This window comes from Octopus bimaculoides, chromosome 11, assembly GCF_046866305.1.
Source record: "Octopus bimaculoides isolate indiv1 chromosome 11, ASM4686630v1, whole genome shotgun sequence".
Classification (NCBI taxonomy): Eukaryota; Metazoa; Mollusca; class Cephalopoda; order Octopoda; family Octopodidae; genus Octopus; species Octopus bimaculoides.
This window is the reverse complement of record NC_142938.1, coordinates 16,374,273-16,392,674: the sequence shown is the minus strand read 5'-3', so window position 1 is coordinate 16,392,674 and position 18,402 is coordinate 16,374,273. Positions and strand designations below refer to the sequence as shown.

General features: G+C 37.0%; 3 protein-coding genes across 4 annotated transcripts in view; 1 reads left to right on the top strand and 2 right to left on the bottom strand.

Annotated features, from left to right (window-relative positions):
• Positions 1-18,402, top strand: part of LOC106869723 (uncharacterized) — a 91,944-nt gene that overhangs the window by 6,686 nt on the left and 66,856 nt on the right. The window lies entirely within an intron of this gene.
• Positions 1-18,402, bottom strand: part of LOC106869716 (uncharacterized) — a 49,284-nt gene that overhangs the window by 9,030 nt on the left and 21,852 nt on the right. The window contains exon 2 of the mRNA XM_014915561.2: positions 14,863-16,111. Within this exon, the coding sequence (XP_014771047.2) occupies positions 14,863-16,111 (1,249 nt within the window). The remainder of the gene's footprint in view (positions 1-14,862; positions 16,112-18,402) is intronic.
• On the bottom strand, positions 1,131-4,426 carry LOC106869722 (adenosine receptor A2a). The gene has a single exon (XM_014915568.3). The coding sequence runs from the start codon at positions 2,377-2,379 to the stop codon at positions 1,375-1,377; it is 1,005 nt and encodes a 334-aa protein (XP_014771054.1). The 5' UTR covers positions 2,380-4,426; the 3' UTR covers positions 1,131-1,374.

Below are 18,402 nucleotides of genomic sequence, written 5' to 3'. Positions count from 1 at the left end.
AGAAAAGAATATTAAAGGTATATTAATGGTGTATAAGTCGACCCTGGTGAACGCCGTATAAGTCAACCGTGGTGAACAACTTTAAAGATATACTGATCTGGTGTACAACTATACAGGCATAAGCCTAACATCATTTTCCACGCCGAAAATTATAATATTCTACTAATTATCACCGCAGCAATACTAATGAGCATAATTTTATACAAAAGTGAGCAGAAAAATTGAGTTAATTACTCCGTCTTAGTTGTTTAATCAAGTAGAAAAAAACTTTATGACAATTAAGGAATGTGTCTATTATCTCATTTGTAATTGGTATAAATGAAGTGATTATATGACTATGTCTTTTAAGGCATTGATTTATTACCTCTGAGGATAGACATAGGCACGCTTCAAGTCATAGTAATACAATGGAAGCTGCTTATTCTATTCACCGACCCTCATTGAAAGGCAAACACACACTCATATCCCCATCGATGCAAACCATATTTTCCATACATCGATCATGATTATTTTCGGATGTTCTTTAGCGAGCAATGAAAACCCCTCTCACGTTTACGAATCATAGATAATTTAGTTTTTCTTTTTCTTGAATAAAAGTTCTACACTGTTCTCTTTTCCGTCAGTCGACTCATATTTAAATTTTTTTATTTTTTATTACTAAGTAACGAGCAGTTGCTTTCACTGTTAGACTTTCTTGTTAACACTGCTCTTGTGTGTGTCATCGTATGAAAATTTGTGTTAAAATATCTGTCTGAAAATTGCATTTCTTTTTCTGCATTTTCAAAATTAGAAATGTCTGTTATATTTTTAACAAAATGTTTTGTTTTCCTTGCATTTCCTGTTGCAATATTGAGGAAGTACTTTGCTTAAGTTACTATGTTTTAAATGACTGATAACAAAAAAGTTTGTTTCGCGTATTAGTCTCTTTTTTTTTTCTTTTTTTTTTCTTTTTTTTTTTAACGGAAAAAATAACAAGAAATGAAATACAAAAGAACCCCTACCTCTTTTGGAACACAGTTCGCATAAGAAAAAATCCGCTCAGTTTAGCGTGTAATTCGACTAGCAATCGAACATACGTCTAACTGATTCAAAAGAAAAAATAATAGGAATAACAACAACAATGATAATAATTATAATTATAATAGTAGTATTCTTTAGGAAGAGTATGACAATACACTGACGGGTTGTGTTATTTTTCTCCGTTCAAATTTTTATAGAGTGTGTCGCGTGCCTGGTGTATGTTTACTGAATTGTTGTGAAACATGGTGGTTTTGTGTATAAATTCAGAGTTGTGTTCTGCGTGTGCCTTTAAAACATATATCGCTATATCTGTGAACTTTCGTGGAATTGTTATCCAGTTTGTCGTAGATTTAACTAGTATTCAGATAAGGGAAAACTGTTTTCAGTCGATCCGTTTGAACCTGGACCCACGCTTCTGCGTTTTCGTTTCAGACACGGCAGAGAGAAGTACTTCCTGAAAACTTCGGCGAAGTCTCTCCGTAAACAGCCGTATAAAAATGGATTAATAACAGAGTTACTGATACCCAAAGAAAGGGCATAGTTTTTGATCAGCTCAATGCTGTGTTTGTTAAGAGATGGTATATATACGAGTGGTCCAGCGATAAGATAAGGCAACCAGAAGACCAGAAAGGTCACCGACACCACGCACATCACGTAAGTAGCTCGTATGTTTTTCTTTTGAGATATAGCTTCTTTCGATTGAATCATTGGCGGTGGAGGCATCTTACGTATTTCTCTGTAGGTTAGGATGTAGAACAAAGTGATGGACACTATGCCAAAGGAAACCGTCGTAAAAGAAGCCCATACGATGTAGGCTCTTGGAAGTACTTGATAAAAATCGCAGTGGACGTCCGGTCGCCAGGTATTCAAACCGAACAGAGGAGTTAAGCTGAGGACGGAGACGTATATCCACAAAAGAGCAATCATTACTTTGGCCGTTTTGTGCGTGATCAAAGTGGCATAACGAAATGGATAAGTAACTGCTACGAAACGCTCAAATGCTATGGCGGAAAGATTGAATATGGACGATCCGCAAGAGGCTATGATAAAAACGTATTTAAAAAGACATGTGTATTTGCTTTCAGCGAAACCTTCCAGTTCCAAATAATGCATCGAATAGAATGGAATCACAAGAAGTCCGACAAGAAGATCAGCTACAGCCAGACTGGACACAAATATGTTGGAGACGGTGTGTAGACGAGAAAATGTGGCGATGCATCTGATAACCACGAAGTTTCCTCCAATTATGAATGGTGCCAGTAGCAGATTTACCGTTAAGAATATAAAATTATGATATGACAAGTTGACCATTTGGTAGTTTTTGTTGGTTAGGTTTGTAGTTGCGTTAATGAAATCCATAACGCTATCAAGGACTGAAACTCTTTTCAAATATTGTTATAAAATTTTAAATATATTTCAAATAAAACAATAAAATGTTTTGTGAGCATCATACGAACGAAGAAATTACAGTAGTGAAAGTTAGGTATAAATTAACACTATATGTTTATGCGCATACATAACTTCAAAAAATTCTTTTGGTATATTGCTTAACCGAAGACATATACATGCGTCGTAAAGAGAAACGAATTTTGATATTTCGAGCCGAGCTCCTCTTTGAAGATTTGAGAAGTATTTCTTTTTCTTTTTAGCTGATATAGGCTATCATTAATTTCCTCGAATTCTAGACTTTTCTTTTCAGTTTTAGGTAGTCCGTTTATTGTTTCAAGTCACATTTTAAGGAGCTCAATACTTCAAAGTGCTCTGTGGAGTATTAAATAATCTGTAAAACCCGATCAAATTACATTGTTTTAGGTGTAGACTAAGTGGATTCAGTCTTGAATAAAAGGATCACATTAATATTTACGACTTTCACATACTTTAGTTGCAGATATTTCTTTCACAATGATGACAGCTGCTTCAAACGTGGTAGAAATTCTAGCCAAAGACAAAAACGGTTATATCTTCGAAGTTTCATATGTCGTCATATAAATCACATAAGGAGAATCTTCATGCTAACAAAACTGTGAACCTTTTCGGGTGGGGTTCAAATAAACTAATTCAAAGAAAGAATAGTTTTGAGAAATCCTGGATGAATAGTGAATTGTCGAAAAAAAAAAGTCTAATATGTAGAAAAGGGTGTAATACAAAGAAATTACATGCAGAAAGTTTTGCACATCAGGCATAAAAGTACGTAAATTATATATAACTGCGTTTAAATACAATCAATAACTTTGTAGGTAGATTAGGTAATCACTTGATTTGGGGATCGATATTTGTGGAAACAACAGCCTTGCGGGCAAGAAAAGAACGCACAACAAAGGAAACACATTTTGTAAGCTTTGTCGATTAATCGTTAGCAACAGATCTGCAAGTTATATGCGAAAACATATAAACACAGGGTAGAGAATTCGTTGGTTAATCAATGACTCACGAATCGAAATTCATAGCTTGTTTATATCGACATAGTGTCTAAGAATAATAATAATAATAATTTTAAAACGATACCATGAGCGGAAAATGAAAAGATGCTATATTCTTTTTTTTTTTTTTAAATATAATATAATTCCATTCGGATCTTGCATATGTTGTCGGAAGGACTATGTTAGTCCTTTCATTGTGCGTAGGATCGAACTCAGCTGCATTCCAAGGGTCCATTCGTGCATTAGTTACGCACTGGTTTTATCTGGAAACGGTAGGAAAGTTCCATCATCTTTAAGTGTATCCATGTATAAGGATGGTTGGTTCTAGAAATATCAACGTTGTATTTCGGTATTGTGGTAATCCTTTGCAGATAGTTCATCAACATGGTGCGTTTCAAAAATGGTCATTTATATATACATGTGTATGTGTGTGTGTGTGTGAGTGCAAGAATTTATCAATGTATGTACATCACATATGTATACGGTAGGTGTATATAATTAGAAAGAATGTCAGTAAGCTGGGTTGATGACAGAATATAAATATGATATATGCGTATGTATGACACCATCATATATATATATGCGTGTGTGTATGTGTATGTATGTATGTATGTATGTATGTATCTGTGTGTGTGTGTGTATGTATGTATGTATATATGTAGATATGTATGGATGTATGTATGTGTGTGTGCAAATATGTATGTATGTATCTATGAATGTGTGTGTGTGTGTATGTATGAATGCATGAATGTATATATTAGTGATTTGTGTTCGTGTATGAAGTTGTCCACTCGTTTGCTACAGATATACATACAGAAACTAAGTTCATTAAAAACACGTCAAAACACACACACACACTGACACGCGCACACGCACACAAACGCGTGCACATATACAAACACACACACACACACACACACACACAGAAACAGTCAAACAACACTCACACACGTACACACATACCCAACACATATACACATATATGTGCAGTCACACATGTGAAACAATAATTACCGCCAGTTTTAATTTGCACAGTGCAATGTCAACTCAAAACAACACCATATGCCGCGCGCGCACACACACACACACACACACACACACACACACACACACACACACACACATATGCACACATACATATATACATGCATACACACACACACACACACACACACACACATATATATATATATGTATATATATGGGGCAGGAGTGGCTGTGTGGTAAGTAGCTTGCTTACCAACCACATGGTTCCGGGTTCAGTCCCACTGGTACCTTGGACAAGTGTCTTCTACTATAGCCTCGGGCCGACAAAAGCCTTGTGAGTGGATTTGGTAGATGGAAACTGAAAGAAGCCCGTCGTATATATGTATATATATATGTATGTGTGTGTATATGTTTGTCCCCTCCCCCAACATCGCTTGACAACCGATGGTGGTGTGTTTACGTCCCCGTAACTTAGCGGTTTGGCAAAAGTGACCGATAGAATAAGTACTAGGCTTACAAAGAATAAGTCTTGGGGTCAATTTGCTCGACTAAAGGCAGTGCTCCAGCATGGCCACAGTCAAATGACTGAAACAAGTAAAAGAGTATATATATATATATATATATTTATATATATATATATATATATATATATATCCCAGAAAGTTAGGGGTTGTGAATCCAACCCACTAAGGGATAATATCTATCCAATATACTGCCGGAAGGATACCCAGTTATTATTACACTAGTGTTTTTACCGAGTGCAATAAATGGGTGCGGGTAAAAGTAAATTTTACCCTTAATTTATATAGCAATAAGAAAATGGAGGGGAATATGTGGTACTCATCAACTTGCAGACATTGTGTTATGTCAATTTGCCTGTTTATTTTTCAACATATGTATATTTATATGCATACATATATTTACATATACACACATAGATATATATACATAGATACATACATATACATACGTAGACATATATACATATATGCATAAATATGTATGTGTAAGTATATATGTGTAGTGAAACTACCTATCGTCTCTAATACCTATCGCCATTAGATACAAAACTGCTATCGCCATTCTTCTCATTTAAATATAAACAAACGCAAACGTAGGGGAAAACACCAGCCTTGTCATCACGTGACTGATTATTATTTGAAGCGGCAAATTCTTCGAACCTTTCCCGCCAGAACGCAAACTGACCAATCACGGCCCCTAATAAGGTCACGTGATAGAGTATTAAACTGAAGCCATCGGGAGCCAATAGTTTGTTATAAATAGCTTTAACTCGGCGGCCAAATTTGTCTCGGTCCAGTTTCTCTTTGAGATCTGTTCCGTGTACCACACGACAGCAGCAGCAACAAATAGCCAGCGACCACTTCAACAGCTTCGTCCAGCCAACGATGACCACCGCCGTCGCCACATCAGCAACAAGAGTCTACGACTACTATCCAGCATCATCGTCATGACCAACACGATTACTACCAAGCATCAATCTCCACCAGCGTCAACACGACTTTCTCTCTCTTCGATTCTGTTAGGTGACTCAGCTTCACCACGATAAACAAACAGACAAGAGTTCTCAGCCAGCGACGAACATCTGTATAACAAGAATCACGGCCCGGCATCGATGCCACGACATCACAACTAGTGATCAGCTCTGCCACATTCAGCCTCCCCAACTTCACATACAGAACTTTTCCTATAGTGTACTAAAGAACTGGTATAATTGCTCACGTATTATTTACTGACTCTCTTTCTATTTGCTGTAATAATTCACATACACACACATGTATCACTCACATACACACTTTTCTTTGTATGACGGCCTGTCTTTGATTATGTTCTTATATGTCGCATTCACACTCACACACAGACATACATCTTTAACGCTATAATAAATATCTCTGTTATTCATCTAATACGGTTGTGGTCTTTCATTACTGGTCATCTATGTTATCGTAGCATAACATATCATGTATATCATATTTGATATATTATTGTGTGTTCGACCGTGTGACACGTTTAAATAAAAGGAGACCTGTTCTTCCATTCGTCACCATTTCTCCTTTTTGAGTTCGCACGGTCGTACCCTACATATGTGTGTGTTGTATGAATAACTAGATTTCATAAACAAAACTGATGTACTGCATGTGGTTTCCGTTTGTGAGTGCATGTGCAATGGTATGCGCACATGCACACACGTGTGTGTGTGTGGTCTGAGTAGGCAGGAAAGTTTTCGTTGGTAAACAATTTTGTTCGAAACGTCGGAAATCCCTCTCCCAACGGTATACAAACTTAAGTAACTCCACACTTTATCTTTTAACATACACCCACACATAGATATATGTATGTATGTATGTATGTATGTATATATATTTTTTTTATGTATGTATGCATGTATGTATACATACATACATACAAACGTACCTACACACACATGTATGAATGTATGTATGTATGTATACATACATGCATGCATACAAACATACCTACACACACCTATACACACACTCGCATGCTCACACACACACACACACACACACACACACACACACACACACACACGGGAGCGGATAGTTTCAGAGAGGAATAGAGAATGAATGTGTGCGCGCGCGTATGTGTTTGTGTGTGTGTGTGTGTGTTTATGAGAGAGAGAGAGAAAGCGTGAGGTGCCGAGTTGAAATGTTAGTGAAATACCATCCGGCATATTACGTAAATGAAAGAGATTAGCAACGGAATAGCGACCAACTCTAATGTCATTAAAGATGAGTGAGGCCAAAACAACATTAGCAACAGCACCACTATCACCACTACCACCACCACCACCACCACTACACCAACAACAAGAACAACGATGGCCACTAACCAATACGAGAGTTTCTATGTGGTCGCTTGGTATGTTAGAAATAGCAACCAAATCACCCTCAAATCAAATCCCAGTTCTTTTTAGAAGGAAGGACACCTTGAAAAGTTGAGTCATATATAAATAACTGGCACCGAAAAGAGAAAAATACCATGTGGTCACGACTGGAATGGTTTTAATCAGAGGTTTGTTCAATCGGGGTTGTTGGGCTAATCATCATCATTATCATCATCATCATCGTCGTCGTCGTAACCATCATTGTCATCGTTGTTATCATCATCATCATCGTTTTTGTCGTCGTCGTCATCATCATCATCATGTGATTGTGATCGTCATCGTCATCATCATCCATCGTCATCGTCGTCGTCGTCGTCCTTGCCATCGTCCTCGTCGTCATCATCATCATCATCGTCATCATCCGTTATCCAGTTTCCAGTTTTATTTAGAATTACTACACAGTTGTAGTTCTTCATGCCAATTGTAGAAATCGCGGCCATTTTCTTCATTTTTTTTTTTTTTGAGAAACTAATACACGTCAAAACATTTTTTTATAATATCAGAAACAACATGGAAAACTAAAACAAAACAATTAAGCATATTCATTAAAGAATGTTTTCACTGATGTAACGTTTATTCTTAAACTTCTTTCATCTTGTTGCAATGTCAACGAACTGTCACCTTTATTTAGAAAGAGCTAAAGTTTATCATTTCAACTTATATTTTCGCTTACTCATGTGTACATTACATACATACATACAAGCACACATACTAAAACATATGTATAAAGAAAGAGAGAATGCACAAAAAATACATACAAACATATATACACACACGTATATACAAACAAAGATATGTGCGTACGTACACGTTCACACTCTCCTCAGCATACATATACAAACACATATATTGTCTCACATACATATATATATATATATAAGTACGTCAGAATTTGCCAAAGGTTAACACGGATATACCAAATATTTTCCGGAAATTGTTTGAACAATAGACGAAAGAGATATGGAAAATAAATATGTTGACAGACAAAAAGTGTGACTCATGAGAGTAAGGTTGCTTAAAAGAGTTAAAAACAATGAGATATTTGTTACTGGGAGAACAATTGTATCGACAGATGACCCAACACCGTCGAATAGAAAATGAAAGCAGACGGCAAATTTGTTAACGTGCTGGATAAAAAAAGAAGCAGTATTAAGACGATGAAAAGTTAAGAATAATTTAACAGTAAATACCACCCACCACAAAGAACATGAATAACCAGAGGGCCACCACGATAAAACAAGCTGCCAGATATAACAACTAAATCTCCCGCGAATCACATCGTCAAAAAAAAAAATGGACGGGGTTTCATAACATAATGAGGTCCTTGATGCGCTGTCTGAAAATAGACATGATGGTCATTGTTGGAGTGTAATTGATCATGACCTTTGATCATAAGTCTGTTCAGTAAAGGCTAACCTGAGGTTCAAACAACAACACGATAGGTAACAGCCTATAGGTATTGGTTTCAAATTTTGGCACATGGCCAGCAATTTCTGGGGAAGGCTAAGTCGATTACATCGACCCCAGTACTCAGCTGGGATCTTTTCTGTTTGGCTGCCAGCGTCGATCAGCATCAATTTCTGTTCGAATTAATTTCATATTCATTGTGATGATACAGTTTTATAGGCTAATAAATGCCATGAAAACAACTTTTGCTATAAGTCAATAAATAAAGAGTTTATTAGCAATTAAGGCTTGAAAATTTGGGGTAATTTTAGCCAATCGTAAGCAACAGAGACATTCATGCCTGTTTCCATAGTAACAAGCGGAACATGAGAATTATTTTGTCTGCGAGAAAGCACGTGTTGACAAATATATTGAAACTAAAACCACTTGTTGACGCTGTGTTCTACTGTTCTACCTGGAAATTTTCCCGATCTGTTCATGGTAGCAAGCTCTGGTAACCTCGCGTCTGTAATGGAGACACTGAAGACAAACCAGCCATGAAACATCTCACAGAAAATAACTTTAGAACAATCGTTGGAAGAGAACTTTATTACAATCATTGTATGAATAAATTTGTAACCAATACTAAGCCGAAAAATCTGTATGCTTAGCGGATAAAATATATTCATATTTATCTTTCTTTAACATATGTTTTACAAACTACGTCCTAACTGCCTTAAGTTTATCTTTGTTAAGTGCTAGCTTGTGACTGGTTTAAATAACAATTGGATAAAGTCCTCTTTGTAGACAGTAGGTGAGAGAAGGTTGGCGCACTCTCTGACGATTGATCAAGCAATCGGGAAACATGTCGGGGCAATCTCCTTATTTTCTTGTGTGCGAAGAGAATGATGAAATGTAAGGTAGAGTGTATATCTATATATATAAAAATGAGAATGTGTGTCTGTCTGTCTGTCTGTCTGTGTTTGTGTGTGTGTGAATCCCTAAAACTCGTGAACTACGCAACCAATTTCATTCAAATTTTACACATGCCTTACTTAGGGTTCCAGTTGTGTTTTAGTCAAAAAAATCTTTTAACTTCTTGCAGAGTTCGAGCCCACGGCAACATAATATCTCCTCCACTATTTAAGTATTACGTGTCAAAAGTGAAACAAAAACACTCATGTCAAATACTTTCACTTTAAAAATGAAACTATTCCACTAACTGAAACAATCACATTTCGATACTGTAATGACAGATACTTTCAGAGAAAGATATGTATATGTATACATATAGATGTATATGTACACGTATATATATATATATATATATAGATCTATATGCATACATGTATATGTATACATATGTGTAGATGTATATATATATATATATATATATATAGATCTATATGCATACATGTATATGTATACATATGTGTAGATGTATATATATATATAGATAGATAGATGTACATGTAATATGTACACATATATACATGCATACAGATATCTGTACATATATACACCCATCACACACACAAACACATGCACACAAACACACATATTAGTCATTTGTTTTCTTATCCAAAACTACGTCAAAAGTACTGAATGGATCTTTATGAAATTTGGAAATTATATTCTTTGCATAACGGCCATAACTCCCATGAAAATTCATATATTTTTGATGTTGATGAAATTTTAACCCGAACATAACAGATGAGCATTATTTAGAAAATGATGTCACACGTTATCGAGGCTACCATTCTTTCTGGATGTGCAAAAGGGGATGACGTCTTTATTCCAAGAATTCCTCTTACTCCATCAGGAGCAGACATTCCTTTTACATTCAGAAGACAATTCCCCCTTCGTGTGACTTTTGCCATGTCCATAAACAAATCTCAGGGTCAAACACTGTCTGTAGCCGGTCTTCTCTTGGAAGAGCCCTGGTTCTCACATGGACAACTGTATGTTGGCTGCTCAAGAGTGGGCAGCAAAAACAAACTATTTGTATATGCTCCACAAGGGAAAACAAGGAACATTGTTTACAACGAGGTGTTATAATCACAACAGCAAGAAAGTATGTACATGATCACCTTCTTTTACGAAACTTCATTGACTTTCATATATTTATATTGATATACATATATATACGTGTGTTTGGGTGCGTGTGTGCATATACATCTCTATATATAAAGATGATGCGTAGTCTAGACGGCGTTTTTAGATTTCATTATTCTCTTTAACCCGGGCAACGCCGGGTATTTCTGCTAGTAGAATATAAGTTCCCTTCGTAGGCAAAAAGGTCTGATCGGGGGAATGAACAGGAAGAAAACTTAATATTAAATCTACTATTTTAAATTCACCACTTATGTCTTAATATCCTGTTAGACAATACTCACGCATATACATAAATACATACGTGTGTGCATGTGTGTGTGGGTACGTATGTGTGTGTGTAAGCATGTATATCTGTTTCTCTCCCTATATGTATGTGTATGTATACACACACACACACACACACACACACACACACACACACACACACAACTGTTTCTAGGTGTGTTTATACACGCATACATTAATCATAATTTTATGTGTCCATACATGTATATGTGCACGTACTCACCATTAGTTCTTTATTCACTGACACACACACACACACACACACACACACACACACACACACACAAGCTTCCCCGACCAAAAAAAAAAAAAGCTAAACAAATTACTTACCTCACAGACAGATTTTCTTTACGTGTTTTGTAATACGTGTTTTTTTCTTCAGTCACAATTAATTACATAATCTATGTATTTTAATAAAAATGAACTAGTAAGAATCATTAGCACGTCGAATAGTTATGCTAAGCGGCATTTCTCGCGGCTCTTGCGTTCTGAGTTCAATACTCGCCAAAGTCAGCTTCATCTTTTCGGGGTTTAGTTACTGTTTTATTTTTTTAGATCCCAGCTCTCCTCGTGAGGCAGATTTTGTCCTACTATTTGATTCCATATTTTAACGTAATATTTTCCAAATCACCATATTACAAGATATGAAACTCTACTGTGAACAAAAGTAAGCACTAATTAATTAGTTATTAATTAAATTAATACATGAAACACACACATATATATATGTATGTATATCTGTCTGTCTGTCTGTATGTATGTATGTATGTATGTATGTATGTATTGCTGAAGGTTTCCTTGAGAGATGCCAACATCTCTCCTAACATATGGGAAGGCATAGCTATTGACCGTGGCAGGTGGAGAAGGATTGTGCATGAGGGAACAACTACTTTTGAGAAATCACGAATTGCACATGAGAAATTAAGGAGGGATGTCAGGAAGGGCATTGTTGTTGCACTTCCAGATGGCAAGGGTCTTCCTATGACACTGACATGCAGTGTCTGTGCAAGACCGTGCCTCAGTAAAGCTGGACTCATGAGGCATCTTTGTAGTCATAAAGCAAGACCGATGATTGACCACCAGGCCGCTGGTGATGATGCTACACACCATACTAATCCTGTCTGTCAGGCATGTGGAAGGGAGTGTGATTCAGCAGGAGGAGTTAAACGACACGCAAAGGTACATGGAGCCCAATTACAACAACAGCCTGCTATTGCCAGGAAAGGTTTTGGATGCCAACTCTGTGCAAGACATTGTAGATCTTTGGCTGGGCTAAAAAGTCGCATTCGATCACAGCACCGTTAAGTTAAGCTTCGTGCAATGGCCATACTCGATAACGAGGGGGCAGCCATCATGTATGCATGTATGTGTGTGTGTGTGTATCAGTTGAATAAAGTCACAGCATGGTCTGTTTTTTCTTATTATTGTACAATACTAAAAAACGTGAAAACTAGACCATGTTGTAACTTTATTCAACTGATATGCTATTCTATACATATTTACACAAATTCGAAATGTATATCTATATATATAAAAATGAGAATGTGTGTCTGTCTGTCTGCCTGTCTGTCTGTCTGTGTGAATCCCTAAAACTCGAGAACTACGCAACCAATTTCATTCAAATTTTACACATGCCTTACTTAGGGTTCCAGTTGTGTTTTAGTCAAAAAAATTTATTAACTTCTTGCAGAGTTCGAGCACACGGCAGCATAATATCTCCTCCACTATTTAAGTATTACGTGTCAAAAGTGAAACAAAAACACTCATGTCAAATACTTTAACTTTAAAAATTAAACTATTCCACTAACTGAAACAATCACATTTCGATACTGTAGTGACAGATACTTTCACAGAGAGAGAGAGAGAGAGAGATGTATATGTATACATATACATGTATATGTACACCATTTCGATACTGTAATGACAGATACTTTCAGAGAGAGAGAGAGAGAGAGAGAGAGAGAGATGTATACATATAGATGTACACGTATATGTATATATATATAGATCTATACATACATGTATATGTATACATATGTGTAGATGTATATATATATATAGATGTACATGTAATATGTACACATATATACATATATACATGCATACAGATATTTATACATATATACACCCATCACACACACATACACATGCACACAAACACACACATTAGTCATTTGTTTTCTTATCCAAAACTACGTCAAAAGTACTGAATGGATCTTTATGAAATTTGGAAATTATATTCTTTGCATAACGGCCATAACTCCCATGAAAATTCATATATTTTTGATGTTGATGAAATTTTAACCCGAACATAACAGATGAGCATTATTTAGAAAATGATGTCACACGTTATCGAGGCTACCATTCTTTCTGGATGTGCAAAAGGGGATGACGTCTTTATTCCAAGAATTCCTCTTACTCCATCAGGAGCAGACATTCCTTTTACATTCAGAAGACTACAATTCCCCCTTCGTGTGACTTTTGCCATGTCCATAAACAAATCTCAGGGTCAAACACTGTCTGTAGCTGGTCTTCTCTTGGAAGAGCCCTGCTTCTCACATGGACAACTGTATGTTGGCTGCTCAAGAGTGGGCAGCAACAAAAAACCTATTTGTATATGCTCCACAAGGGAAAACAAGGAACATAGTTTACAATGAGGTGTTATAATCACAACAGCAAGAAAGTATGTACATGATCACCTTCTTTTACGAAACTTCATTGACATTCATATATTTATATTGATATACATATATATACGTGTGTTTGGGTGCGTGTGTGTATATACATCTCTATATATAAAGATGATGCGTAGTCTAGACGGCGTTTTTAGATTTCATTATTCTCTTTAACCCGGGCAACGCCGGGTATTTCTGCTAGTAAATATATATAAATTGGGTTGAACAAAACTTCGCACCGTTTTTCAATTGGTAGTGTTTAAGCACGTGATTTCGTTTTTCACGTGACAGAAGTATATTGCATATATATACATTTTCTGGAAGGTGACTTTCCAACACACCTTTGTATATGATTTCTGTGTGGATAGTTTATTTTACGTTTAAAGTGTGAACAATATGATATATTTTCTTCAAGTGATGCTCATTTATTTCCGGAAAGTAAAAAAACGCTGTAGAAACAGCAAAAACAGATTTGAGCAGTTTATGAAGATGGCGTCCTCACCGAGAAGTGGCTTGCTACGTTTAGGGGGGAAAATTTTGATCTGGAAGACCGTGAAGGTTTCGACAGACCTACAGTAATTGATGATGGCCAAATCGAAACACGAATAAAAAATAATCCCGGTCACAAAACACGAAGGATTGTACAGATACTCTAATCTTATACGAGTGTTATAAGGAGTTTACAAATACTTGGAATATGAGAATCGTTATGATGTTTGGATGCCTCATAACTAAACGGAAAAAAAAATTAAAGTACCACATTATCATCAGCGATTCTCTGTTCCCCACCATCATATGTCAAGTGATGTTGGTGTGTTTACGTCCCCGTAACTTAGTGGTTCGACAAAAGAGACCGATAGAATAAGTACTGGGCTTACAAAGAATAAGTCCCGGGGTCGATTTGTCCAACTAAAACCCCTTAAGAGGGTGCTCCAGCATGGCCGCAGTCAAATGGCTGAAACAAGTAAAAGAATAAAAGAAAACGTGTGTGTGTGTGCGTGTACACACGCGCGCACGCACGCATCTCATGAAAAAACAGCTTCCTTACCTCTGTGTTCATTATGGCCACTCTTTCGTTGAACTTGTTGCTGTCTTTCCTCATGCCGATTCGATTCCTCAAGTAATCTCTTTAACTCTGACTTCCAGTCGGTTTCTTCGTTGTCATGAACCTTATCAAAATATTCTGCTTTGCGTAAATCTCGTTCTGGATTAATGCTATTTGCTTCAACCTCTGCTCTGTCGTACCCTGATTTCATATTCCTGTTCTCTTTCTTTGCATTAAATCCAAATACAGTTTCCGTTTCTGTTTTCTTTTCCCCATCTTTTTCATAATAATCATAATCATTATCACCGTCGCCCTTATTTTCCCTTTTTTTGCCATTTGTCTCCTCTTTCACTGTATTTTTATTCTCCTCATCCTCAACGTTGACGCCGAAACTCAAACCTACCTTGTTCTTTCCCTCTTGCCCGATGCCGTAATCATTGTCATCTTCGCTACCATTTCCACTCTCACCGCCAAGATGAATACCATCATGTACAGAGCTTTTTTCATTACCGCTATAATGAACAGAATACGAGACATTCTTTGGATATTTTTCGCTTAGAAAATCCTCTCCTAAATTATAACCGTTCAGTTTGTTAATTTTAATCGGTTTTCTTCGCCTTTGAATCGATTTTAGCCGCCGTTCAACCAGATTATCTCTTTTCTCGACTAGATTCCCACTTCTTTCTTCCAGGTTATTTCGACTTTCTTCCTGATTATCTCCTCTTTCCACCAAATTATCTCCCGTTCCATCCAGGTTATTTCGTCGTTCACCTCCGTCACATTTAACCCATCGCACATCTTCTAAATCTGTAAGCGATGTTGTTGAAATAAGCGGATGTTTCGGTGGATAGTGTTGTGATTTGTACTCCTCCCAAAGACTTCCTTTATCTTCTACTCCTACTTCTAGCCCGCCTTTCACTATTATTACTTCATCATCTTTTTCTTCTTTGTTATTTTGTTCTGGTTGTACTTCGCCATCACCTTGTATTCCTTTATATCTATCGTCTATTCTACTTCCGTTAAGTGTGTTGGATGTCCTGTCTTTAGTTTCCGCTCGTTTGCGTTGGTGTCCAAACCGTCGGTGAAATTTCCTGTAAAATCTTCGATTAAATCTCCCCCGGAATCTTTTCCTATGCCTGCGACTGTCGACAATTGAAATGGTTTCCGAAGCGTAAGGATTCTCCACTTGAACGGACGAAGCTGTCGTAATTTCCACATAGACACTAAACCAATTGCCAGTGACATTGTTTCCCTAAAGAAGATAAATATATAAAGAAACATTAGTAAAATAGAATACACGCACACAAATACACACACACATACTCACCACCCCCATACACATTAAATGATAAATGACATCATAACAAGAACTGCATGTATATATATTCATTGCCTTTTACTTTACAGCTGTTTCGGTTAAGAGAAGCAGATAGTACTCACTTTACAAGGGCCAGGTATTCGTCCTGCTACGATGAAGCAGAATTATAAAACACACGCACGCACACGCGCGCACACACACACACACACACACACACACACACACAGAGGTATACACATTTAAACGCGGGATGAAAAGTGAAATACATCTCTTAAATATCTACCATATATATCTCTTAAATATCTGCCATATACTCTATATATCCACTATATAGGTTACTGAAGAGCTTACTTTCAAAACCAAATATATGCATCGGAATGACTTGAATAATTGTTTAAAACAACTTGAATATATCTGATTTTGATTGGAAGACTAAGATTCGTCTACTGTCTATTTGGCATGTATCACAGTTTGACTGAAAAAAATTTCACCAATATGAAGCCAGCGGCTTGCAGATTGTGTTTTAATGGTTATCCTGAAATCGACCAAATATGCACTTATACCGGTTTTGAAAGTAAGCTCCTCATATATTTTATCATACCTTGATACTGCGTGGACTGAGATCACTGTTGACAGACACCTGATATTTAAAATAGAGTGTTAACGCTTGTGGCATGCAAATTAGTAGGTCCAGTTTTCTGTGCCTATAGTAATTTTCGAGTATATAAGCAGATTGGTTTCCTGATTCTAAGGTGCTGATCAAATCGATGTAAAAGTCCTTGTTTAGAAAATCGATTAAGGTGGTTCATTTTTCAAATCTACGGAGAAATAGCTAAATTACCCGTTTATATATCTGCTACATAGGTAATATACGTAATTACATATGTATATATATATCGTTGCTATTATGTTAAGTTGTCGTATGTCCAGATTTGGCCAAATGCGTTTCTTTCAATATTTATTTTTCCTTGCAACAGCCGGTTCATTTGGTCAAACTATCATATCTCCAGCTGCTTCAGATGCTAAGATATGAAAAATTGCCAAAGTGTAGTACAATGGTTTTGCTATGGAATGGTGAAACTACTTTTTCGATTTTTGAAAAAGCAACGTTTTGGACTTACGGCACTTTTGCATAGTAGCAACGGTGTGTGTGTGTGTGTGTGTGTGTGTGTGTGTGTGTGTAACCCCACGTTGTTCTAACTATATTTCAATTAATGAATATTTTTTACTTTAACTCTGGTATTGAGCACTCTTACTTTGTTACCACAATTGTGTGTGTACAGGTATCTACTGTGTTGGGCAGGTGGGTGTATATATGTGCGTGGTGCATAAGTATGTGTGTGTGTGTGTGTGTGTTTTGAGTGGTAGTAACATTGAAACGCAATTGTGAAAAGCCGTAAAATAAACACGAAATATAATTTGACCGAAAGAGCATCATCATCATCATCAACATCAGCATCAACATCAGCATCAACAACAACAATTCATCTTAACCGGTCTGTCACATTCTATCAGAATATCGGAATGACAGAATAATGTATGAGTTGTGCGGGTGGATCGTATGACGGGGTGGAGCATGCTGGAAGCCTGATACATGGACGAATTCTTTTGGGAGAGAGGAGTGGGAGGGAGAGAGGAGTGGGAGGGAGAGAGGAGTGGGAGGGAGAGAGGAGTGGGAGGGAGAGAGGAGTGGGAGGGAGAGAGGAGTGGGAGGGAGAGAGGGACAGAAGGAGAGAGGTAAAGGGGGAAATGGGCAGAGAGGGAGAAACTAAAGACAATGGCTGAAGAGATACACTATCAAAACACACACACACGTCTTTACATTCATTTACACATATCTTCGCGCAAATACATACATAATAACTATATGCTTTGACATACAGATCACATACATACACATAGACAAACACAAAAGCTCACGACATACATACGCACACACAGAGACATCACAAACACACAACACACACAGACACACCCATACATACCTACACCCTTACCGACGTACATACTCTCTCTTTCTCTCCCACCCTCTCTCTCTTTCTTTCCCACCCTCTCTCTCTCTTTCTCTCCCACCCTCTCTCTTTTTCTCTTCCACCCTCTCTCTCTTTCTCTCCCATCCTCTCTCTCTCTCTCTCTCACGTACACACACACATACACTCACTCACACACACACACTGCTAATGACTTAGGAATGAATAGTATAAGTAAAATGAAAGAACTTCCTC

Excerpts from the sequence above, each read along its gene's own strand:
- LOC106869722 (XM_014915568.3), bottom strand. The coding sequence starts at position 2,379 with ATGGATTTCATTAACGCAACTACAAACCTAACCAACAAAAACTACCAA.